Consider the following 20,167-nt stretch of genomic DNA (forward strand, 5'->3'; position numbering starts at 1 on the left):
GTCAGAAATGCAACCCTTGCAGTGTTTTTAAGATTTTTAGTTGCTGGGTGAATTATTCCTTCAAGCCTCCTGCGACCTCATGCTTATGACCAAATAACAGCCATAATATTTTTAATTATGTGTTGGACTAAATATCAGTACTTTCAACCAATCGAATTTGAGAACTGGAACTAACTGTTGTATAAAGTTTATGCAATATTCTTTTACTTTATTGCCCTCCAGAGACAATATGGAGTTTCTTCTTGCCAAAGATTGTGATTTTAATTATTTAGTAGTATATAAAGCAATATGTCTTCATTATGATGCCTTGTCTTCTAGAAATAGACGCAGACTTTCAGTACATGTTTATTACTTCTGAAAGTCCAGTTAAATAAGTGTTGATGTGTCTCTGTGCTTGCAACTAATCTAGTGTTTCTCTTTCTCTTTGTCTTTTTCTCACTTATCTCTCTTTCTCTGGCTGTTTCTGTTTTTCCTCTCCACAGACATTTATAGTCCTAAATAGAGGGAAAACAATCTTCCGCTTTAGTGCCACACCTGCCTTGTACATGATAAGCCCTTTTAATCTTGCCAGGCGAATAGCGATTAAAATTTTGATACATTCATATCCTTTTTCTGCTGTTTAAATGTGTATATGATAAATACTGTATGTCTATACTGTCTGTCTCTGCATCAAATATTTAATATGTCTGTTTGTTGCTAGGGTGCATGGGATGACCAGGAATAATGCTAATGATTTCAGACTAATATGTTTTAGTTAAGCAGTCATTTCCACTGTGGGATTGCAACAGTATATCAGTGGGTGTGGATGTAGGTGTGAATTTTAGTTGCATGCTTTTTTGTTGTTGTTGTTGTTGTTGTTGTTCTTTTGACTGTGTATTTGCCAAATAGAGAGAGAACATTTTCAAACATATACCACAAAGATTTGAACTCGAATGCTTTGCCCTGTCCTATGAAGACTATTTGACTAATTTGATTGTTAATGTGGTTGTAGTCTAAACAAAAGACGACACTGATGATGACACAAATGAGCTGAAAACTCCGTTATTTTAATATTAGCACTTTTTTTTTTTTGCTTGTGATATAAAATTAAACAACATTGTGAATACTGAAATTATGCTAATGTATTATTTATTGTTATATGGTATACTGTTTAAATGACAATGATTAAATATTAACCTCTCTTTGTTAATTTAGTGACAAACAGAATATACAGCTGTGGCCAAAAGTATTGGTAGTGATATAAATTTTATACTTCGCCAAGTTTGCTGCTTCAGTATTTGTAGATTATTTTTAAAACAGTGATTTTTCAAATCCTGACTGATGCCGATCCATTATTGCCTTATTACTGCTCGGAGTTGATCACAAATTGTGGGCTTCTGCTTGTTCACTCGCTTTTTGGGGATTGACCACAGGTTGTCTATTAGATTAAAATCAGGGGAGTTGCCTTGCCACAGATCCAAAACTTCAATGTAATAATCTCAGAGCCACTTCATTATTACTCTTTCCTCATGACATGGTGCTGCATCATGCTGGAAAATGCACGGTTAATCACCAAATTGCTCCTGAACCATTGGGAGAAGCTGCTCCAGTCTTCTGCTGACCAAATCCTTATACTTCATGCAGAATTTCAGTCTGTCCTTGATGTTTTTCTTGGAGAGAAAAACTGCCCTTCATGACACCAGGCCGTTGTCCAAAAGTCTTCGCCTACCACAGGAACACAATGATTGGGGGCACTTCTTACCTCCTTTTATAGCAATCAGTCTGCTCTTATAATCCAGTCAGAATGATACTGACTGGTACTCGTTCACACTTTCCCATGTGCTCAATATATGATTAGTGAAATTATTTTAGCTGGTTATTTTGTGCCAGGGCCAAAAACAGTGATTTGTTGTTTTTTGTGTAATAAAGTTCTCTTTTTTTTTTGGCCAATGAAGCTTTTTGCGATGATTTAAAATACATCTGATCACTTTGCACAATAATCTAGAAATGATGTGAATCAAAACCACAACAACTGAAGCACATTTATGTCACTACCAATACTTTTGGCCATGGCTGTACTTCTTAAATAATGTTGATAAATATATATCAAATATTGTTATAAGGCTGAAAATATTTAAATATAATTATTGCCCAACTCTAGCAGTGCTTTACAACTAGCCAAAATTCACCTTTTTCTGTCTGTTTTGGTAATCTGTTGTTGATGAATATCCTCATATTTATATTTACAAAGTAAAATGCATTTTTCCTTTTTTAAACTTTTCTTTTTATTATGTGACATCTCAGAATTCCTTAACTGATACCCACAGTATTCAGCATGTTCATTATGTGTACGATTTTGACCAACTGTGTGTTCATGACCTTTAGTAACCCTCCCGAGTGGTCCAAACAAGTAGAGTAAGTACTGATCCTAACCACAGCATGACTCAGAACAAGTTATTCTCAAAAAATAAATAAATAAATAAACACATTCAAAATATAAACCAGCTTGGTTGTACATAATTTAGTTTCAGTTACTTAATTTAAAAATGTATCCCCAACTCCTGCTCTTTCTCTCAGGTATACCTTCACTGGAATTTATACATTTGAATCAGGTGTAAAAATCATTGCCCGTGGATTCTGTATAGATGACTTCACATTCCTTAGGGATCCATGGAACTGGCTGGATTTCATGGTCATCTCAATGGCGTAAGTATTCAGTCACTTTTAACACACTTAATACTCTAAAGCCGGTTGCACACTGTATGATTTTGGCCACGATTTGGCCGCCTGAGACCAATTTTTGCAAATCCTAAAAGATTCCTCTGATCCTAGGCCAAAATCTGTAGTCTTTAATCGCTAGTTTGACATGTTCGCAGACAGACGATTAATAATGACCATTGCGATTTTACCTTTGATGACATTCTGCCAGTGTCAGAAGATTGAAGGTGCAGTCCTGTAGTGTGGCTTGTCCCTATGACAACCGTCAAATCAAAAACCAAGAGCAGTGCAGAACCTGACGACGCAATTAGTGCGTCAACAACAAACCAACACTTGCTCCACACACATCGTCTTTGTTTTTTTCTAATTTTCTTTTTGAGAAAAACCATGATCAAAGTTAACCCTAGAGATTGTTTTTGTTTCGTAGCGGTCACTGTGATTTTGCCAAGTAAGACATGTTCCTGGATCAACATATTTTGTTGATCCTGGAACAGCATTCCTATCCGAAAATTTAGTCCTAACCTTTTCCTAACCCCTAAACCTAACCCTACCCATAACTTATTTCTAAAATTAGAGGGAAATGATAGTTGAATAACACTGATGTGGAAGCACCTAACCCCGGCTGTAAGTCTAAACTTGACAAAAACAGTAAACTTTTCCCTCAAATCTGATTGGTTAATTGGATTGTTGTTCCAGGACCAACAAAGATGTTGATCCAGGAACATGCTGTACTTAGTGAAATCACGATCACCGTTTGCTAGCCACCATTTCAATCCTGCATCCCTTACTGTCACCGAATGTGTCACGAATTGATGATGTAAAACTCTGGATGAGTCTTGTGTGCGTCTGTTTTTAACGAATTTTGACTGTCGTACAGTCTGCCATTAAAGACGGCTTACAGCGGGGATCATGTTTGTAAAGTCTAACAATCATAAAGGACTATTATAAATCGTACAGTGTGCACTTGGCTGAAGATTAATATTGAAAATGATTTTCTTTTTATTTAAAAAAAATACTCTTTATTTTCAATTTTGAATCCCAAATTTTCAATGTGGTCTCAGAATTTTGGAATCCACTGTAGGGGTCCTCTTTTTTGAATTCTGTTACAAGATCCCGATTCTTGGATATGCTTTCATATGATTCTTTAAACATGCAGATTTTATAATTCAGAACAATTGTCAGTTTAGTTACAGTATGTATTTTTTTTATTTATTATGAACCTTGTCTGATTTGTGAGCTATCATTCAGTTGATAGCAAATCATAAAAATAAGGCATTTAACTGGTCAGGATTGTCTTAATTTTTCAACACTTGCTTAAAACATATTTTTGCCCTTTTTGTTTAATGATGAAAGAATTATTGATAAGCTGTTTGTAGCTCTTACTGTATGTGGGGGACACAGACAACACATTTTCAGTGTTATATTCTGTCTCTAACCATATGAATGTTTTTAGGTAGCATCTTTATGGATGTGGCAACTCTGCTTATTGTCAAGTTCCTCACTGCTCTGCATTTGTCCTTGTGACTGTTTTTTTCCTCATCTCTCTGCTGTGCTGTGATTATACCTGGTTCTTGCATGGATCCAGAAAACTCACTCTGTTCTTCTCTTCTGAGAATTTTCATTGTTCAAATGTTCCAACAGATCAATGTTTAGAACCATTCACCATCAACACAACTCCCAGCAGCTAGGGGTGGGTGAAATGACCAAAATCTTAAAATCACAATATGAGTAATGTTCTGTTTATGAGTAATTTTATGCAAAAAATTAAATAGACCTGCCTGAAAAACATCAAGCGCTAGAAATAAAAATTACAATAGAACACAGATACAAATTAAATAGACCTACCTGAAATACTTTAAACGCTAGATAGGCTAATATAAAAAGGGTACTACATAAATTGGCAAGATATGAAATGTACAAAAAAAATAACACTGCATTGTCTTCACTGTGTAAAATAAATGTTTATTTTTTATTAAAGTTACAAAAGCGATTCAGTCAAGAAAAATTGGGAAAAAAAAAATATATATATATTTATATATAAATATATAAACATTTTAACATAACAGCAAAAAAAAGAGCAATAATATTGTTTGTTTAACATTAGTGGCACAGATGGCCACAGATACTGTATATTAGGCTGCTGTCACTTTAAGACCGAATGCACCGATCTAATGTACTGATTCGTTTGCGCTTTCTTTCTCAAATTTTTACATTTACTGAAGACATAAACATGTTTAGAAAGATACTTGCAAAGACATTTTGACACACAAGTCTGTGTATTTGACCACTCAAGCCCAATAAGGTGGCAAAAAGGAATCAGTTCAGTACTCACACGCTGTTTGAGCACTTAAACAGTTTAAAATCACTTGTTTTTTAAGCGCAAGCCATAAAAAGGCATTCAAATGATCCGCTTTCATGATGACACAACACAGCAACGTCACGAGAGTAATCGCAATAGTCCAAATTCTCTACCAGTTGACAAATTTCCACCGGCTATGTCGGTATTTCGCCCACTCCTACCAGCAGCCCACGCAGAAAACTTTTTCTCACTAACTGACTCTTTCTGCCTTCCTAGTTCTCATTCTCCATTTTTCACTTTATCTGCTTTTATTGGATTGTGACTTGTTTTTTTGTATACAATCAAAGATATATTGTATATCTTATAATAATATCACCATATGAGCATAATTGTTTATGAAAGCTATTAGGGGTGGGAAACAGAGATCAGGTTTGGTGTCATTACGCCAAATATCTACAATGCTTTCTCTTTTAGACTGCATAAGGAAAAACTTTATATGATATGACATGCAAGCATTTGTACTATGTAACGTAACATTTATTATTACTTATTATATTATTAAAATCACAATTATTCCATGTTCTATCTGAAAGATATCTTTAATGTAATCTATTGCCATAGTATGTTTATTTCTTCCAACATAAGTACATTGTATTTTAACAGAATAATAATAACTTTTTTAATTAAATTGATCTAATTAAATGATATTATAAATTAAAATTAGAATATTTGTCATCAGCATTGACAAATTGTATTGTGAATACACTACATTATTTCCCCCCCACCTCTAAAAGCTATTTAACATTTTAAGAAACAGATCATCTTAGTCTTCATATGGAAGTCATCGAGTACTAAGTCATGACCATGTCTCCATGTAACTTTGATCTGATCATTGCAGGTATATAACAGAGTTTGTAAACCTAGGCAATGTCTCAGCTCTGCGCACGTTCAGAGTTCTGAGGGCATTGAAAACTATTTCTGTAATCCCAGGTAAGAGAGTGTGTGAGCGGGAGGGGTCGGGTCGGTGTTAGGTGTACGTGTGTGTATTTTGGTTTTCTTTTCCTTCCTTTCCCCCCGTAGTGGACAGGCTCTGTGAGTGACGTACCTCCTGGTGGTTCGTTGGCGTGGTGGTGTTCTTGGTGTGTTTGTGGTTGTCATTGGTGTCTGTGTGTGATCCTCCCTTATTTCAGATATGTAACAGAGTTTGTGGACCTGGGGAATGTATCTGCGCTGAGAACATTCAGAGTTCTCCGAGCATTGAAAACTATCTCTGTCATTCCAGGTGAGATGCAGTTTTGACGCTGAGGTTAACTTTCAGTATGACCCCTATTACTATTCAATTTGAAATCTTTTTTTTGTTGGACTTCTCTCTCATTATTTTTTAGCGGAAATTAATTTGGAGAGGACCATTTAATTTGCTTTTTTCTTATCTCAAAAATGATCAAAAATGGTACTTATACATTTTTGATAGGCTTTGCAGTCTACAATCAGTCTCCAGAGTCCTTTGGTTTTGACAGCCTTTTTGTCCCAGAGTAGATTAGAGTGATTTAGAAAGCTTTAGCGACCAAACCTCTGTAACCTCTTTCATGTAGGCATTAATCATATCTGTGAACAAACCCTGAACTGGGTTGAACTCAAGCCACTATATTATTTGTAAGTTTGTTGTTAAGATGTTGCTAAACACTAAGTTACATAAGGATCTATTTTATTGCAGATTTTAACTGTAAGGAAATTATGTAAAGGTTAATTGTAGAATTCACCAGTGTGTGAGCTTGTATGGTTCGGTCTAAAAGAGCAAATAGGGGTACACAGTCTAAAAACAGAGTTGGAATAGTAGCCTCAATAATCAAACTGCAAAGGTATGAATGCATTCGTTTTGCTGATCAATACATCAGGAAACAAATAGAGCTTTTCAAACTAGCCCCTGGCCTCAGAGCACTAGTGTAGATATTTTTAACTAGCCATGTTTTGTTCCCCAAGATGAAAATTGAATGGCTCTCAGTGAGTTCCCAAAGAACATACTTGTTACTTATGTATGAAGACTGCCAAGCCTAGTTTGTGGACATATTTTATGCTGCATGATGCTTTGGAAGTCACTTGCTTTTATAGTAATAGCCTACTAAGTGCTTGGCTGCCTTTTATTTATTTGTTTATTTATTTATTTTGAATATTCATTTTTCTTCACTTTTTTTTATTTATTTTGTATGAAACTCACAAATTGCACCTGGAAGTGAAATAACAAGCAAAGTGCAGATGGTCAAGGGAGACTTTTTGTTTGTTTGTTTGTTTGTTTCAGAGGAGTGAAATTTTATTTCTTTCAGTGGCCTCGCAAAAATGCCAGACCTTTAGCTTAACGTCTTGACACATTAGCATCATATGCAGTCATTTTAAGTGAAATAACAGATTGTTGATTTATTTAGCTGAGTAGGCTTTACTGCAAGTCATATTTGTCATTTCAATGTTATTTTCAGTAACTCCTAAGCCTACTCATCAAATTTCTGAGCCCTGGGAGATTTTTAATTGTTTTGATGGGCAAGAGGATTGTAGCATATCAATACTAAACTTCAGCATTACATTTGAGAGTCTACTGTCTTGAAGATAAAGCAGTTCTTTTGTATTTGGGAGGGGTCAGTGCAGTTCTCAAGATGTTTAGCACAGCATGTCTGGTGGAGCCCTGGAAGATTTTAACACTGGACTTGTTTCTGTTCAGCCTTTGAGCTGAAATGACCTGCATGCAATCTTCACCCCCCTAGTCCCTGCCTGCGTTATTCTCCCTATGTCATTGCCCTCTGGTTGTGCTGAAGTATTTATAGACAAATGAATGTCGGGTTGTTCTCACTGTCTCTGGGAGCCCTCCCTTTATTGTCAAGAGAATTCCTCGCAGGTTAGTCTCTGAGAACCTGAAATTTCTTTTTTTTGAAATGCTGTAATTCAAGTTTCAAGATTGATTTTTGTATGCCCTAAAATAATACATTATCTTTCGTAGTCATTTATTAAAACCAAGTTTATGAAGAATAGTCATTTATTCTTCTGAATAGACCAAATGATGGGATGGCTCCTAAGCAGTTTCTGTGTAAAGAAACTTAAAGTGTATTTTGTGGTGCTGTTATTTATATGTTGTCATAATTAATTAAAATAAGGATTCAAGGCATGATTTTAAATAACAAAATAAACAATGAACAATTAAAAACATTTAATTTATGCTGAAGTGCATCCTTAAGCATCCATATCAGTGGTTCTCAACTGGTTTTGCTTCAGGAACCAGATTTTATTTTTATATTTACAATTAAACCAAATTGTTTTCATGCTCTTGCAGTCAGCAGTTTCACACAAAACACATTAGGCCAAAAACCATGTTTATGATGAAAGCATGTCAAGCATTATGTTCATGTTGCCATCTGTCTTAATTAGCTCATTTCTATATCAAAATGACAGATGATGTTTAAGTTTAATTAGATGCTTAGCTTTATATATATATATATATATATATATATATATATATATATATATATATATATATATATATATATATATATATATATATATATATATATATATATATATATATATATATATATATATATATATATATATATATATATATATATATATAAAGCTAAGCATCTAATTAAACTTAAACATCATCTGTCATGTCAGTAGTGCTTGGTAAAAGAAAAAAACCCTAAGCAGTCTAGATAGATAGATAGATAGATAGATATTAATTCATCAGTTGAGCCCAATTAATTTAGTATGAATATTAAAAGGTAAGATCAGATGTTTTATCAAGTTATTATTATTATTATTATTATTATTATTATTATTATTTTTACATTTAGATACATATATAAGGCAGAAGGTCATATGACCGAAAAGATACAGTTATGGGGGTTCAGGGTTGTTCCTCTTGAAGTCTGGACCATTTTTATATTTTGCTTAAAATAAGTATCTACTAAAAAAACAACAGTAATGTACATAATAATCAAAATGCCTTCACATCATGATCAGAAATCAAAGTTAACTAGTAATTTCAAAGTTTATGTTGTCTTTCCTTGCCATCTACAATTAATTTTACCAGTTATAACAATTATATGTTTATTTTGAAATGATCTTAATATGCTGATTAATAATGCTACATGTAGAAGAAAAAATGTCTTGTCACAAACCTGGTTTAAACAGTCAGACAGATAAAAATAACTATATTTGCAGCATTGCTGTTTTCTGCAGTGTTTTAGCAAAAGTGTCCATCTATTACTGCTCACCGTGTTTCTGCTACTGCTGTTAAAATAACCGCGTCATCTGCGGCTCTTCATTTGGTGCTTTAGCACACATGGAACGGAAAGAGCTTGAATGAAGCTCTTTTGCCTCTAGATAAAAAATTTGAGAGGATATAGCGCCGAAAGATAATTACCATATACGACCCTGAGCGATTGTGGTGTGAACCACTCCGTTGTTTTGAGGCGCTGCTCACTTTAACTCGAAACGGTAAAATGGTTGTTCTCATGTCTCACGGTCCAGTTGGAACCAAGCCAGGGTCCGGACCACGGTCCATCATATTGAATATGTTAGGGTATCAAAATAAAATATAATACTGTAATTCTGTCACAATAGTCTGTGCTTTCTAGCCATTTATTCTTATGGATAAAGTCTTCAATAAGTTAAAAAATTTATTACATAATTTTTTGTAGGGTTAAAAATGTAACATTGTTCCTTGCAATTAGAACATACTTGCCCCAGTTGAGAACCACAACATTATATGTATATAAGACAGAGTGTCTTCAAACCTAAAATATCAGCATGGCCTCACATCTAAAAAAAAATATTGAATTCCTCACATCATGCCTTGAGACTCCTTTCATACACTTCTGGGATTTGAGCACACATGCAACTGTTTGTGCCTTTGTGTGTGTGTGTGTTTGTGTGCATATTTGTGCGTGTATGTGTGTACATATTTGATATCTCATAGGTCTGAAGACCATTGTTGGCGCTTTGATCCAGTCGGTGAAGAAGCTGTCAGATGTGATGATCCTCACCGTGTTCTGCCTCAGTGTCTTTGCCCTCATTGGTCTGCAGCTCTTCATGGGAAATCTGCGGCACAAGTGTGTCATCTGGCCCATCAACATCACAGAAATGTACCCCAATAGCAATGGCAGCCATGCATTCAACTGGGACGAGTACATCATGAATGAGAGTGAGCTTCTATCTAGTCACACACAAATTACAAAAATGGTTAGGGATACACAGTATATTGGTTTCAGCCAATATTAGATTACTTTAACAATCACCCAACACTCAAAGTTAATCTTTAACAACACTGTTAAATGTCATTTTTGGCAAATCACAAAATGAATATAATGTTGTGATGCCTATATTCACTTTTAGCATTTAAAATGATTGATTTTAGTTTTTTAGTGTTTTAATTTTTTTATTAATTCAAAATAGTATATCATTTTAATATCAGCCAGCACTTATCAATATTGGCCAGAATTTTAATGTCTTGATCAAAAGTTCAAAGTGGTCGAGTTAACCCATTATTCATCTCTGTTTGTCATCAGCCAATTTCTACTTCCTGCCAGACCAGTTGGATGCTCTTCTATGTGGAAACAGCTCTGATTCAGGGTGAGTGTCTGGCTTTCTTCTTCAAAACATGGTTCTAAAACTATAAATCATACAACATAGAAGTGTTAATTTGGTTGACGAATAATTTTTGTCATAATTTTCATCAAAGACATTCACTGATGAAAACGAGACGATAACTAAATTAAAAAAAAATTTGAGTGACAAAAACTTGATAAATCTATTGACATTTTCGTCAACGAAAAAAAAAATGCTAAGAAAATGTTAGGGAGGGATGATTTGGGAAGTCCTATGTCCTGCATGGATGTGCACATTTGAACTGTGACGTGCTGATCTAACGTGCAGGACATAGGTTGGCATACACTTGCTGCATGTCTCATAAAATGTAAATATCACAAATACACAATACAAATAAATATGTCTGCTTGAAAGAATGAAGAATGTTATGCAAGTTGTTATAAAGAATTTATCATTAATTAAAAAAACATGTTTATTTATAACAAGTGGGCTAATAGATGTTTTCTTTGCTGTGAAAATTAACACTGCAAACTTATTATTTTATTAAAAACAAAACATGAATGAGCTGCAGTTGGAGGCAGATGCCTTTGTGCACTCATATGTATAAATAACATCAAGAATAGCACACGTAATTCATTGAGATTCTTCTCTGACTGACGTTGTACATAGAATGGTGCCAAGTCATTATGGGTTGTGTGCACTTTTCCCCTCGCAGTCGCTGTCCTGAAGGCTACACATGCATGAAGGCTGGTCGCAATCCAAATTATGACTACACCAGCTTTGACAGTTTTGGCTGGGCTTTCCTGGCTCTCTTCCGCCTCATGACGCAGGACTTTTGGGAGAACTTGTACCAGCTGGTAAGGGCGTGGTCTTTTTTTTCCTCTTTCATCACTTTCAGCCCCATTTAAAGACTTTTTTTCTCAGAAGTCTTAATTTTGTACTAACCAAATGAAATTCTTTTCTAAATCAAATACTATATATTTTATCTTCCTAGAAGAATCTACTTTGAACAAAAATAAATAAATTGTAGTTTCTGTGTAAATTAAATTAAAATGGCAAAAATTTGCAGTTGCAACTTTACACAATTAAACAGTCAGTTGAATTTAATTATTTGAATTAAATGTAAATTAAATAAACTCAGTGCTTGAGTTATTCTCATGCCTTTAATACTTAATACTACATTTGTAAACAACAGGAAATGATATGCGATTAGCAATCATGAGGATCTGGGCCTCTCTGAATCCATCTTCCCAGATATTTTGTCACAGTGTTTTGCATATACAGTAGTTCAATATTCCTTGTTAATTATACTGTTAATTCATGCATGGAGGAGTGTTTAGGATAAGCCACAATATTTATGCTGCTGCAGACAGCCCTCGTTCTCAGGATGTGCACAAACACACTGAACCCTCTGGGATCAGGAGCAGTAATGGGCAGCTAGAAGATTAAATAGTAGAATGCTAAATATATCCTGAGCTCTAGTTCATTCTGTACACTTACGTGGAGGTACAAGCATAGGTATCTTGACCCTGTCTTTCATCTCAGCTTCCCTAAAATCTGTGATAAACTTACCTTGCTTGGCTGTAAGGTTGCTGATGTTATTTCATTCAGAATCTTTCCCCTCACTAATTAAAAAAATTACATATTTAAAGCTTTTTTACATTGCTTATTGTCCTTCAGTCTAGTCAGAAAGAGAAAGTTGTGATGAACAATTAATCCGTGTGAGTTAATACACAGACAAAAAATGTTTTTGTCACAGTAAGCTTTCATCAAAATCTGAAAATTTGCTTTCGCTCTGGAATGGCGTTCCTTCTCTAATGATGTCAGTTTGACGGCTTGGGTTGAATATCCGTAACCACTCCCCTCCAACCATCAGTCTGCTATGAGCAAGGGATTGAGAGGATGTGCGCTAAAATCATGTGAAAACCCTGCCATTCAATATTCAATATAGTTGCAACCTCCGGTTTACGGCGACTATAAATACAAATGAATTATATTATGTTATATTATGTCACTTGAAATTTGTATTAAATTAAATACATTGAATAAAATGACATAATTGTCTCTTAACAAGTAGTTTTAATACTCACAATGAACTGAATGTTATACACCCCGTATTCAGCAATTAAATACATTTTGTTTCTAGAAGACACGTAATTGCAGTTCTTTTAAAGCTGGGGAGAAGAAATGTCACTCCTCATAAGTTAGTCTTAGTATTTTCTCATTATTTTGTCAGGCAAACCAACCGTATTGTTAAAAACCATGAAATTACTGGTTATCTTTCTGTTGTTCTCTTTTTAATTTTCTCACTCCAAACAATCTGTCTTTCTGTTTGTGCACCAGCATCTCAGGGTGCCAGTGGCTGCCTTAAGTCTGTCTGTTTAATAGTATGTATGCATGAATGTATTTGTGTATGTATGTGTATTTGCATTCTATGCACAAGTAGGTCAAATGTTCTGAGGCTCAGAATAATGAACTGACATTTGAATTTTTCCAGAGAGTTCTCTTCAACATGTATGTAAGTGAAATAGCACAGACAAAATCCCTGAATATTGTGTTTATGAGTGTTTAGAAATTTGTCAGTGTGTATGTGTGTGTGAAAACAAATGATTTTCTATAGTGATTTATGAATGCTCTCGATCTGTCCCTCATCCACAGACCCTGAGAGCAGCAGGGAAGACCTACATGATTTTCTTTGTGCTGGTAATCTTCGTTGGATCGTTCTACCTTGTGAATCTGATCCTGGCTGTGGTGGCCATGGCATATGAGGAACAGAACCAGGCCACTATGGAAGAGGCAGAGCGAAAGGAGGCGGAGTTTAAAGCCATGCTGGAACAGCTGAAGAAACAGCAGGAGGACGCGCAGGTCAGGCACTGTTACAGTCACTGTTTAATGCTAATAATATGGGTCCTCTTTGTGCAATTTCAAATGTATTCTTGTCAAAAATATTTGCCCGGTATATTGGATGGCTGTTTTGCATTTCGTTATTCACTAGTGATCAAGTGTGGTTTTTAATTGTGGACATTTTTGTAACCATGATGGAGTCAATATAATTTAGATCAGTGAATGATTGATACATTTTGTGACGGCAGGCTAATGCTATGGCAACGTCGGCGGGGACGGTGTCTGAGGACGCGGTGGAGGATGATGGTGAAGGAGGTGGGAACTTGTCCTGCAGCTCATCTGAGATGTCTAAACTCAGTTCCAAGAGTGCCAAAGAACGACGCAACCGCAAGAAGAAGTGGCGGCAGAAAGAGCAGGACAAGGAGAAAGGGGACAGTGAAAAGTTTGTCAAATCCGAATCGGATGATGGAAGCAGGAGGAGCAGATTCCGTTTCCCTGACAACCGTTTAGGGCGTAGGAGTTCTATAATGAACCAGGTAAAGAATGAAATCTGTTTATCCTCATGGTTTTATAGTTTTGAGGATTGTTAATGGTACTTTCTATGAATAGGGTACAAAATAGGGTCTTAAAGGGATAGTTCACCCAAAAATGAAAATTCAGTCATAATTTTCTCACCCTCAGGATCTTCCAAACCTGTATATATTTCTTTATTGTGCTGAACACAAAGGAAGATATTTTGAAGAATGTGGGACACTGAACAGTTTTGGGGCACCATTGATTTCCATAGTGTTTTTTTTTTTCTACTATGGAAGTCAATGGTGCGCCAAAGCAGCCTGGTTACAAACCATCTTCAAAATAGCTTCCTTTGTGTTCAACACAACAAAGAAATTTATACAGGTTTGGAACAACTTGAGGGTGAGTAAATGATGACAGAATTTTCATTTTTGGGTGAACTATTGCTTTAAAAATCTTTTTTTTTTGTGTGTGAAGAAAACACCCAACAAAATATTATATAAGCTTATTATTTATTTAAGACTAATAAAGTTTATTACATTTATGTATCCTCGTCATCCATAATTTTATATATGGTATAAATTATGCATAATTAATATAAAAAACATCAAAATTAAATGGACAATTAATAATACAATTTATAAAAATATAATTACATAAAGATTTATCATACGTTAAAGAAAAATATTTGCTTTGTCATTTTATTCTTACAAAAACTTAATTTGTTACTGTTCATTCATTTTTGAGCTTCATGAATGCAGAATTAAAAGAAAAAAAAGCAATGGGATTTTTTTCTTTCATGCCATACTGTAATTAAAAAGTCCAAATTATGTTACTACTTTGTCATTTACTTTTTTTAATCAGAAGAAAATATTACATTTTTGGTAATAAATTCCTTCATAAAAAAAATCTGAAATTATGAATTTGTGTGACTTTAAACGTTGGACTCAGGCAAGAAAAAATGTCTGTGCCTAATTCCACTGTTGAGAGCAAGTGTGTAAAACCAAAGAAGTCAACCGTTACACTTTATTTTAAGGTGCCCTTGTTACGGTGTAATTATACAAATAAGTACTATTAATTAACAACATGTTCTGGATATATAATTAGTGTTTGGTTTAGGGTTATTTGTTTGTAATTATGCTGTTATTATTATAGTACATCTAAGATGTGTAACGGGAACACTGTTAATAAAGTGTTACCAAGTCAACATTTCACCCTGTTTTCACTGTTTTTCCTGTCTCTAGTCTCTTCTCAGCATCCCAGGCTCACCATTCCCTTCAAGACGCAACAGTAAGAGCAGCATCTTCAGCCGCTGTAAGGACGGAGGCTCGGAGAACGAGTTTGCAGATGATGAGCACAGCACGGTTGAGGAGTACGACGAGAGGCGTGATTCATTCTTAAGCCCGCAGCGTCGCAGCAGTTACACGGGTTACTACGGCAAGCGCAACAGCACTGTGGATTGCAATGGAGTGGTCTCTCTCATCGGGCCGGGGCCTGGCGGACGCCTACTGCCTGAGGTGATAATAGATAAGGCAGCCACTGATGACAGCGTAAGGAAGTCTAAGAGTAGATCAGTCTAGGCATGGGCATCATCTATCTCTAAACCTTGGCTCTTTCTCTGTTTGGCTCTTGCTCTTTCTGATGCATTTGTGTAATGGTTATTTTGACTTTGCTCTAAAATGAGCTCGCTTTCAGTTGAGGACTGCTTTCAAAGCCTGTGTGATATGCTGCCCTTCTATGCCAGTTTGAAATTAATGAACAAGCTGCTAACTATAGATTGACCTCACTGTATGAATGCGAATATCCAGGTGTTTCATACATTCATTGGCGTTACTTTGTTTTAAAAAGTGGGTGAGACAGGGGTGTGTGTGGGGGGGATCATTTATGATGTCCAGAAATCGGTTTCAGTAGTACATGTAGTTTAATTTATCAACATAGAACTCATGTTTAAAGCCTGGGACACACCAAGCCGACTTCAAAGAACTAGCGGCGATGAAAACCGATGGCGTTGTCGCCTCTCGTCGGCTGCGTCTGAGGCAGCCGACGAGAGGCGACAACGCCATTGGTTTTCATCGCCGCTAGTTCTTTGAAGTCGGCTTGGTGTGTCAGGACCAGCTGACTGCAAACTAGCACGTGCGTTCTGCATGTAAGGAATTAACTGTCTATATGAGCAGGTATCTATAGTAGTGTTGTCAAATTACCAAGTCGGTACTGAAATTTTAAAAATGTGAGGCTTTGAGTGCTGTTGAGCAAATTCGTAAACACCTCTGATTGGCCACTGTGTTCACGCACTGAACAGATATGTCTGTGATTGGCTACAATGATCAACGCAAAGCACACGGAAGTGTTTGAAAGCTTGGGGCCATGAGCGTTTGAAAGCAGGCGTCTGTCAGGGGACCGGTCACTCGACAATTCTCATTTCTCGTGATAAATCTTGATAAGTAAATAATTAAATAAGCAAGTAAACATAAAAAATAAACTTTTGCACCCCCCCACTCCTTTCGCGTGAAAATATTGTGTTTTGGGGATCTCAGAGGTTGACGATAGAATTTCTTTTAAAAATGTTTTAGTAGTTATTTTGTGGGATTTCTGCAGTCATGTTCATTTCTTGAGGAATTAGTATTCATTGCATCATCTCATTACACATGAGTTTCATTTCATTTTCTACATTTTTAATATGCTTTTTTTTCGTACATGTCAGCTCAATGTCCTTTGTAATTGTATTTTGGTTTATATTCATGTAAAGGTGAATTAACCATGAAATAATTTCACCACTTTCACCCTCCAGCCTTCAGTTCTCTTTTCATTTTCTCTCTTCATCTACAATTTCTTTTGCTTTTTTGTGTTGCATATAATTTTTCTATAGTGTTTCTTTATTACAGTTCATACATGTTTTTTCTAATGATCAGCACTGTTGCATCCTAATTACAATGGAAGCATTGTACAGTAGTTAGCATGGTAGTCTGCTAGCTTTATGAATCTTTAAGAGCTCTGGTATATCTTCAGATCTTCAGCATGAGGTTAATGGATCATGATATTTATTCTTTTTCTCTCTTCAAACTTCTTTGTATGAATGCATGCAGATGCATGCTGACTGGATCTCCTAAAAGCTGGAGATGCAGGGGCTTCAGATGAGGGGAGGAAGGGAGCGGAGGACAATGGCTGATTTATAATATGATGAACTTGAATAAGTTACTAATTCTAGCCTTTCCAGCATTCTGGATATTTTAAGCACAGTTTATAAAACAAATAGACTGTTTCAAATGCCCAAATGAGTGCAAATCCTTCCTGATGTTCTATATTTGAGCATTTTGTTAATCACATGCTTATGTATCGTACGGAAACTAATGACAAATACCTATATATCTCCACCCTACCTTCTCTCCTGTGAGAGTCCAGCATGTTTCCGCTTTAATGCATTCAAATGAAAATGGTTCCTTTGGACCAAATGTGTAAATGATCAAAAATGTTACTCTTTTCCTAACCAACCTTTCTTAAACTAGCTGCACTATAATGTTGTGATGGGTCTATTTAACCTCATTGTTTTCCTCCTGACAGCAAACCACTGATCTTGAAATCAAGAAGAAACTCTCAGGCTCTCTAATGGTTTCCATAGAGCAGCTTAACACATCGTTTGGGCGCAAGGAACGAGCCAACAGCGTGATGAGTGCGTTAACCAACACATTGGTTGAGGGTATGTCCACATCTTGTAACCTAAGGAATGTCTTACAGAAGGAAATCCACTGGTATCATGGTACCATAATTGTATTTTTTACTTCCAGAACTGGAAGAGTCTCAGAGGAAGTGTCCACCATGCTGGTACAAATTCGCCAACATATTTCTTATCTGGGAGTGTGGCCCCGTTTGGATGAGGATTAAGGAGATTGTGAACATGATTGTGATGGACCCTTTTGTGGACTTGGCTATCACCATTTGTATTGTGCTGAATACTCTCTTCATGGCCATGGAGCATTACCCTATGACGGAGCAATTTGAGCATGTGCTAAGTGTCGGAAACCTGGTGAGGATTCTACATAACCCCTCTAGAAAGTCCTTTTTTTTTTTCTTTCCTTTTTTTCAAGAGACTTTGAATTAAAATATGAAGAGCTCTTTCATCGCTTGGTGAAACGGTCCCCCTCCCCCACAGCTTATATTTTTGTAGTCTCTGTAGGGACGTTGTTGGAACACTCAAAGCCATTTTTATGCCTGGCATAGAGACAGTGCTAAGCTACTGGCTGAGTGTGGTGGTGCAGAGCCAGCATAAATATTTCATGTAGCCTAATCAATGAGCAGATCTAAAATGGTGGAGGTTTCATAGCTCTGGTGCTCGAACCTGGTAGAGAAGAGCAGATTATCTTTCCCGCTCATGAATCGTTGAACCAAATTGCTTTTCATATTATGTAGCCAAGTGATGTTAGGGCTCATAAATTCTGTCTGTCAGTGTGGTGCCGTAGACTGACTGCAAATCATGATTTCCCAAGTCACGTGACCTGCCTCATGGAGTAAATCATATGCATGCCTCTCATAGTGAGGCCTTTCTCAATGAAATTTCAACTCTGCTGACATGGTGATATAATGATGCAAGTTTTAAACTGGTTCGGTACACCTGTGAATGCTCTGTTGTCATGGTAGCAGGGGGCGTTCTGGGATGGAGCAGGTCGTGGCTGTGCAGGCGGCAGTGTGAGTCACGTTCGCTAGCTGTGCAGACACACGGCAGGCCTCCTGGAGTCAAGGCCACCTTGTACCCTCCCCCAGATCACCCGCCTGCAGGGTGATTAAATGTACCCTTCAACCATGACAGCAGGATGATCTGTTTGACACTTTAAACGTCACAGAGTCTACTGGGGATTTGTCAGGAAGTTATTGTGAATGTGTGGGCCAGGATTGGGCACAGCTTGTGTCATGCAATGTCAGGAAAGAGCTGGTGTGTAATAGATAAAATGCAAGTCACAGCTGAGTATGTATGTGCCTTTTGGTTGGTTGATATCAGATTGTTTTTGTAAATTAGTCTGCCCATTAACAAAATGGGATTAAATAAGTCTGTCTTTTTGTTGGCTATCCATCTAAATGTTAGTTTTTTTCTTTCTAGGTGTTTACTGGTATCTTCACTGCCGAAATGTTTGCCAAACTGGTTGCAATGGACCCATACTACTACTTCCAGGAGGGCTGGAATATATTCGATGGCATCATTGTGAGCTTGAGTTTGATGGAGTTGGGCTTGGCTGATGTGGAAGGTCTTTCTGTGCTGAGATCCTTCCGATTGGTAAACCTTTTTATTGCTTCAGAATTTTAATGCATTAATAATGTAATGCTTGGTAATTATGTGAATCAGGTCACAAAATCAGTTTGCAGATCTGCTGCTACCAACTACTGATGTAGGAAAAAATAAAAAATAATATATATATATATAGCTTATATACTGTATGTCTGTATGTACAGTATGTCAGTTATAACTTTTTCATAATTCTATTATCACTTGATGAATTACTACTTCCAATTCCCAATAAAAAAAATTGTAAGCACACATCTCTCTTAAATAAAATTCTGTTTAGCACCTTCTTTCCGTGGGCGGTAATGGCACAACGTTAATTGCATCAGGCAGATAGTGAGTATAATAAGTCTAATTTACATAGAAAGGAGGCGTGTTTGAACTGAAAAGAATGACAGTTATTTAATTTAAATACGGAGCAACATTTGTTCAATGCATTCAGCGTCTGGTTAAACTGGATTGTGCGTGGATAGTGAATAAGACATAATGAATATGTGCTGTAAATTTGCTCTTTGTTTTCAACAGCACACATTCAAAGAGTAATATTGAATGTTCATGGTATTTTAATCCTCCTTTTTGTCACTTTTAACAGCTGAGAGTGTTTAAGCTGGCTAAGTCATGGCCCACCCTCAACATGCTGATAAAGATCATTGGTAACTCAGTAGGAGCTTTGGGGAACTTGACCCTGGTGTTGGCCATCATCGTCTTCATCTTTGCCGTTGTGGGCATGCAACTGTTTGGGAAAAGCTACAAGGACTGTGTGTGTAAGATCTCTCAGGATTGTGTGCTTCCCCGCTGGCACATGAATGACTTCTTTCACTCTTTCCTAATTGTGTTCCGGGTGTTATGTGGAGAGTGGATTGAGACCATGTGGGACTGTATGGAGGTGGCTGGACAGGCCATGTGTCTCATCGTCTTCATGATGGTCATGGTCATAGGGAATTTGGTGGTAA

The 20,167-nt window shown here is 36.3% G+C and overlaps 1 protein-coding gene across 1 annotated transcript in view; it reads left to right on the forward strand.

Annotated features, from left to right (window-relative positions):
- Window positions 1–20,167, forward strand: part of scn8aa (sodium channel, voltage gated, type VIII, alpha subunit a) — a 53,874-nt gene that overhangs the window by 9,111 nt on the left and 24,596 nt on the right. The window contains exons 2-15 of the mRNA XM_067372125.1: window positions 483–601; window positions 2,305–2,394; window positions 2,557–2,685; window positions 6,187–6,278; window positions 9,960–10,184; window positions 10,549–10,612; window positions 11,304–11,445; window positions 13,247–13,453; window positions 13,681–13,968; window positions 15,190–15,462; window positions 17,504–17,639; window positions 17,728–17,966; window positions 19,035–19,208; window positions 19,807–20,163. Of these exons, the coding sequence (XP_067228226.1) occupies window positions 483–601; window positions 2,305–2,394; window positions 2,557–2,685; window positions 6,187–6,278; window positions 9,960–10,184; window positions 10,549–10,612; window positions 11,304–11,445; window positions 13,247–13,453; window positions 13,681–13,968; window positions 15,190–15,462; window positions 17,504–17,639; window positions 17,728–17,966; window positions 19,035–19,208; window positions 19,807–20,163 (2,535 nt within the window). The remainder of the gene's footprint in view (window positions 1–482; window positions 602–2,304; window positions 2,395–2,556; window positions 2,686–6,186; window positions 6,279–9,959; window positions 10,185–10,548; window positions 10,613–11,303; window positions 11,446–13,246; window positions 13,454–13,680; window positions 13,969–15,189; window positions 15,463–17,503; window positions 17,640–17,727; window positions 17,967–19,034; window positions 19,209–19,806; window positions 20,164–20,167) is intronic.

This window comes from Chanodichthys erythropterus, chromosome 20 (assembly GCF_024489055.1).
Source record: "Chanodichthys erythropterus isolate Z2021 chromosome 20, ASM2448905v1, whole genome shotgun sequence".
NCBI classification, from domain to species: domain Eukaryota; kingdom Metazoa; phylum Chordata; class Actinopteri; order Cypriniformes; family Xenocyprididae; genus Chanodichthys; species Chanodichthys erythropterus.